General features: G+C 33.2%; 1 protein-coding gene across 1 annotated transcript; it reads left to right on the top strand.

Annotated features, from left to right (window-relative positions):
• The first annotated feature begins 713 nt into the window (after window positions 1–713).
• LOC8265011 lies at window positions 714–4,489 on the top strand. The gene is made up of 4 exons (XM_002528009.4): window positions 714–964; window positions 2,458–2,551; window positions 3,106–3,259; window positions 4,109–4,489. The coding sequence occupies exons 3-4, from the start codon at window positions 3,108–3,110 to the stop codon at window positions 4,185–4,187; spliced, it is 231 nt and encodes a 76-aa protein (XP_002528055.2). The 5' UTR covers window positions 714–964; window positions 2,458–2,551; window positions 3,106–3,107; the 3' UTR covers window positions 4,188–4,489.
• Window positions 4,490–5,143: the final 654 nt, after the last annotated feature.

Below are 5,143 nucleotides of genomic sequence, written 5' to 3'. Positions count from 1 at the left end.
GTGATAACAATGAATTTAGGATGCAAGGGTTTCATTTGATTAAGAGGTAGATATAATCTATTAGTTACAATTGCAAATGTCATTTAGAGACCTCAAGTCCAAATCTTATTGAAGCAAGCTCAAAAAGATTGCAAAGGAATTTTGAGAAAGAAAACTAATAATTCAATTACTTGTGTTGATTTAATTTTGGTGGTGAGGTCTGCTAGTCTACCGTAACATACAATTTAATATGAAATGGACTGTGACTGTAACCTGAATAAAACCACTTATTGTTTGTATTCGCCACACCCGTATCAGCAGCATTCATCTTTACACCTTACCGTCTATCATCACCTTCTGATTGATAACAAAACAATAATAATGAGCATCAAAATGAAATTCACTTGAAATAAAAGCAAAAGAAAGATGCATTATAAATATAGCATATATTCTTTATATATATGTACTATATATATCGACAAGACGAACAACATTCTTGTTAATACATGAACATATATTAATAATGAACAGAGAAGAAAAAAATGATGCGATATTAGATAACTGGTCATATGACTGAATGCCTTCACGTGCTTTTGATTGTTTAAAAACACGCTCCTTTGCATGCTGGCAAAAAATAAATGAGATACAACAATCAAAGTACTTTCACGGATGAAATCGGTTATAAATAATAGTTGGAGTGTGCAATTGGTTAAAATAGAAGTATATGAGTGCCAGAGGTCAAACACATAGTTTAAGCCTTTTAATTAAACTAAATAAAATTACATAGTTTTAAACTAAAAAGAAAGTAGCACAATGGAATGTTAGAAACCCAAGTCTATTTTCATCCCACCTTCACGGCCTCCACACTCTCAAGCCTCCACCCTCGCAAACCCTCCTTGCTGCCGTCACCACCGCCCTCGCTGCCGTCGCCCCCGCCCTCGCCTCCGACTTCGCAGCAGTCGCCTCCCCCCTTGCCGGTCATCAGGTACTGTTGTTTTTTTTAATTTCGATGATGCGAGGGCTTATTGTTTTCTATTAATTATTTTTGTAATTTTATTATTAGATTAAAATAAAAAATGGCAGAAGTTTAATGTTTTATATATTTAATAGTTATTTGATATAAACGGGTTTTAATTGGTTCGGGTAGTATGCGGGTATTTTCTGTTACTTTCGATATTTTCTTTCTATTTTTTTCTGCTTCTATTGTTGGGGTTCTGCTTGCTGCAATTAAATTGAAAGAAGAAAGTGTTTGTTAGATCAAAGGGAAAAGATATATGGGTTCTGTTTTTCTTTTCGTGCCTATTTAGTTTGGTTTCCTCTACTTATATTCTTACTTGTTTTCCTTGAATTTTGTATTTACTGAGTCAGATTTAGTTCTCATAAGCATTATTATCCTGACGAGCTGATGGCCATGATTGTCATGGGCACTTTGTTCTTCTGTTTTAGTTCTCTTAAGCATATTGTTAATACAGCAGCTTTCAGGAAGCTGCATTGCAAATTCTAGCTAGCACTTCTGTTAACATTTCCAAACCACCTCTCTTTCTAACCATGTATGAAAAAAAAAAGTATAAAGCAGAGAAATTTTCAATTCTTGCTTAGGTTTGTAATTTCGCCTTTTGTTATGTTCTTTTTGCATGCAAAATTAGAGTTTTCTAAGATTCAATTATGAGTATATATGTGGATTTCAATTGTTAACAAGAGGCTCTGCATCATAGAACTTTAGTTGGTTTGCGTTGTCTTCACGTTATTTTGTGGTAACTAGTTGTAGTCTATGTAATGATTTCAACTAGAGAAAGAGAGAGAAACAAATGCTTAAAAGGTGTGCATTTCTTTGGCATGACAATTAAGTTCGACCACATCATGTAATTTGCTGGGTACAAATTTACTTAGTTGGAATTTCTTTTATCTTTTATGATTGTGTGCTACTTTTCATTATTGGATATGTAAGTTGTATTATATATGGCTTAGATGTTTTATTTTCACTTGATTTTCTTTCATTGGTGTAGCAAGAACATGTCTTCAAAATTATCGTGTTTGCTTGCCTACTTCTTAAGAGCATTTATACTAATTTTTGATCACTTGCAAATACTTTATATTAGTAATTAAAATATGATTTCCTACCAAATAAAGAATGCAAATAATTCAATGCATTCAACTCAAATCGAGAAAGAAATGGATGCCAATAGCATTAAGCCATTCACTTCCTTGTATAAATGAACCAACTGCAAACTGACTAGCCTCTGGTTGCTATTAACAACTCTAACAAGGCCAAGTAACTTTACTATTCAGGATAGAAATTCTTAGTGTTCTGATTAGGGTCTTCTCTATCTTGGGCAATGAATAAATTTTATTAATTTGAATTTAGTTTTTGCTCAGCTTTCTTCCAACTAAGCATTTTATATATTTTAATTTTAGAGTGGGAGAAGACATTACAATAAAGCTTCCAACTAAGCATTTATATATATATTTTAATTTCAGAGCGGGAGAAGACATTACAATTTATTGGTGTCCACTGAGGGAGGCATACAAGAACAAGAACTCCTTACCATTTGATTTCCATTAAGCTATTGAGGTATGAAATAATACATTATTAGATTATCTGTCATTTCTATGTATCGTCAGCATCCTGAAGTCACTATATGCACCTTCTGCTCCTTATTTCTCTTGCTTTATCATTTTTTATTTCGAGTATCTAAAGAATAATAGAGTTCATATTAATAAAAGTTAGATATTACAATGAATTTCCTTAGAAATTAGATGTGAACAGTAGCACAAGTGCAAGAAATTCTATTTTTTTTTATGAACTAGTTTATTAAAATTACAGAATTAATAAAAGTACAAGTCACCATCCGTCGTCAGAAATTGGACATTTGGACTAAATTGATATACTTTTCTGTACTTTTGGTACCATTTTGATTCAAATTAAAGTCTTGGTATCAAATTGATATACAGTCCCAAGGGTACCAGCTGGGCAATTTATCCAGATAATTGTCTTGTTCCTTTCTCCAAGAAATCCTCTGATAAACCCTCAGATAAATTAATTTCATAGCACAAAATAGATTCTTAGACAAAAGGTATATAGGGGTTTTCTCTCTTTTAAAAAAAAAAAAAAATTTCTGTTAGCAGAGATGGGTTTGACCAATTTCATAATCACGGTGGCTGGTGTTAGCGCCGTGGTTCTTTTACTGAGGAGTGATGTGAAGCAATCAGCTGCAATTTTCAGACGCAACGTTAAGCATATACGTAATTGGCTTGAAGAAGAAACTGCTGCTTCCTCTAAGTATGTTCTATTTTATTTACTTTCTATCAATTAATTGATTTTTGCATCAATTCATGTCTGATTGTTGAAATTGGGTTATGTGCCATTATACTTTATAGTTATTGTTATTTTTGTCAAAATATTTCTGTTCTGTTACTTTGATTGGATAAAAAAATTGTTTGAAAAGGGAAAGATCAACGCTTTGTAAGGTTAAAAAACAAAAGGCATTCTGAAGGAAATGAAAATCATGCAAAAAAATTGACATGATTTTGCAAGAATTAAATTTAGTTGAACTCTTGCATATTATTCGTTCCAAACAAGCCCTTATGTGTCATTGAATTATTGAAATAAACATTTGTGCCCATTGTTTTGGCTGTCATGTATTTAAACATTAAATTGGATGACAAATGCAGTATATGTTGACATTCAGAAGTTTCACTATTGACTATATTTAAATAACTGTCTTTTGATATAGATTTGAAGGCTAAATATTTTTTATAAGCTGGCTAATTTGGGGAATCATTTTGAATCATCTAAATGACTGTTTATGGCGCCGGTTACAAGTTATTCAGTGATCCCTTCTCTGTTTTACATGTCTGTTAATGCCATGTTTGAATAAGAGTAAGAAAGTTTCACTAGCATGGAGTTTTGAAGACTAAATCCAAGGACATGCTTATCAATGTTTCACCAGGGTAAAACCTATTGTTTTGATCTGGTTATAGGAAAGTTTGAACTCAAAAGTATTATTAGAAAGCTTTCAATCATGCATCTGACTTGTCTGCTTATTCTATATGGTGCTCTTTAAACTAACTTATTATTGCAACTTGCTTCTTATGGATGCTAAAGATGTGATTAATGTATTTCATTCAGGGCATCAGAGAAGGCAAAACCAAAGGAACTGGAATCAAAGATTCCTCAGAAAGACATCCCCAAGGAGGACAAGCACTGATGTCTGTGAAAGTATTGCAGCCTTAGAAGTGTTTAGTCTTTTCTTTTCAATTGATGCTTTATTTAAATGAGTGTTTATAAACGTTAACGGCTGTCTGCATCTAGAATTTGTTCAAATTATTTAGCTTTTTTGCAGTCACTAAATATGCTGATATGTATCTTGCAAGAATAAGTTGTACTGATACTGTTAGGGGGGGAGTTCTGTTGCATTTTGGCTTCAGCATGTATTTACAACTTCACGGATATTTTATTTGACCTCAATTCTGATGAGTCTTCTCCTGATGGTATTATTCGGGACTGCTACTACAAGAGCCTGTTTTTCATTTTCCTATATACAACAAAAAACGTGTTTGTTTGTATATTGCCATAATCCCTGCTCTCTGTCTTCTGGTTTGAAGTGCAAAAACTCTGTTTTCACATGCAAGTCTACCTCATCACCATGCATATTTCAATCTGCTCATATTCTATGCTGAGTGTGTCCACTCCACTTCAAGTTCAAAAATTGCACTCACTGGTGAGTTGCAGCTGCAACAGCAACATGGGAACGATATCTGAAAAGCAAGGCTCCATTTATTTGCAAGTTTACTTGCACATTGGAGTCCTCTTCTCATATTACTTCGTTGGTTGGGGGCTCCATCCAGGGCACTACCCAATGACTTAAAATAAGCAGACAAGTCGGATGCATGATCAAAAAGCTTTCTAATAATACTTTTTTGAGTTCAAATTTTTTCCTATAACCAGATTGTAACAATAGGTTTTATCCTGGTGTAAGATTGATGAACATGTTCTTGGATTAAATCTTCTAAACTCCTTCCTAAGGAAACTTCCTTACTCTTATTAAAAAATCTTCCACGGCGTCGTTTTGGTATCGTTGGCGCAGGATGAAAGAGTACATTCGGTGGGTGAAGTTAATTGGATTTTCGCTATTCATCCTTATAATGTTTATATTCAGAATGA

Source organism: Ricinus communis, chromosome 5 (assembly GCF_019578655.1).
Source record: "Ricinus communis isolate WT05 ecotype wild-type chromosome 5, ASM1957865v1, whole genome shotgun sequence".
Taxonomy (NCBI): Eukaryota; Viridiplantae; Streptophyta; class Magnoliopsida; order Malpighiales; family Euphorbiaceae; genus Ricinus; species Ricinus communis.
This window is presented reverse-complemented; position numbering and strand designations above follow the sequence as displayed.

Coding starts and splice junctions, on each gene's coding strand:
- LOC8265011 (XM_002528009.4), top strand. CDS start 3,108: ATGGGTTTGACCAATTTCATAATCACGGTGGCTGGTGTTAGCGCCGTG. Junction 3,260..4,108: donor GAAACTGCTGCTTCCTCTAA/GTATGTTCTATT, acceptor TATTTCATTCAG/GGCATCAGAGAAGGCAAAAC.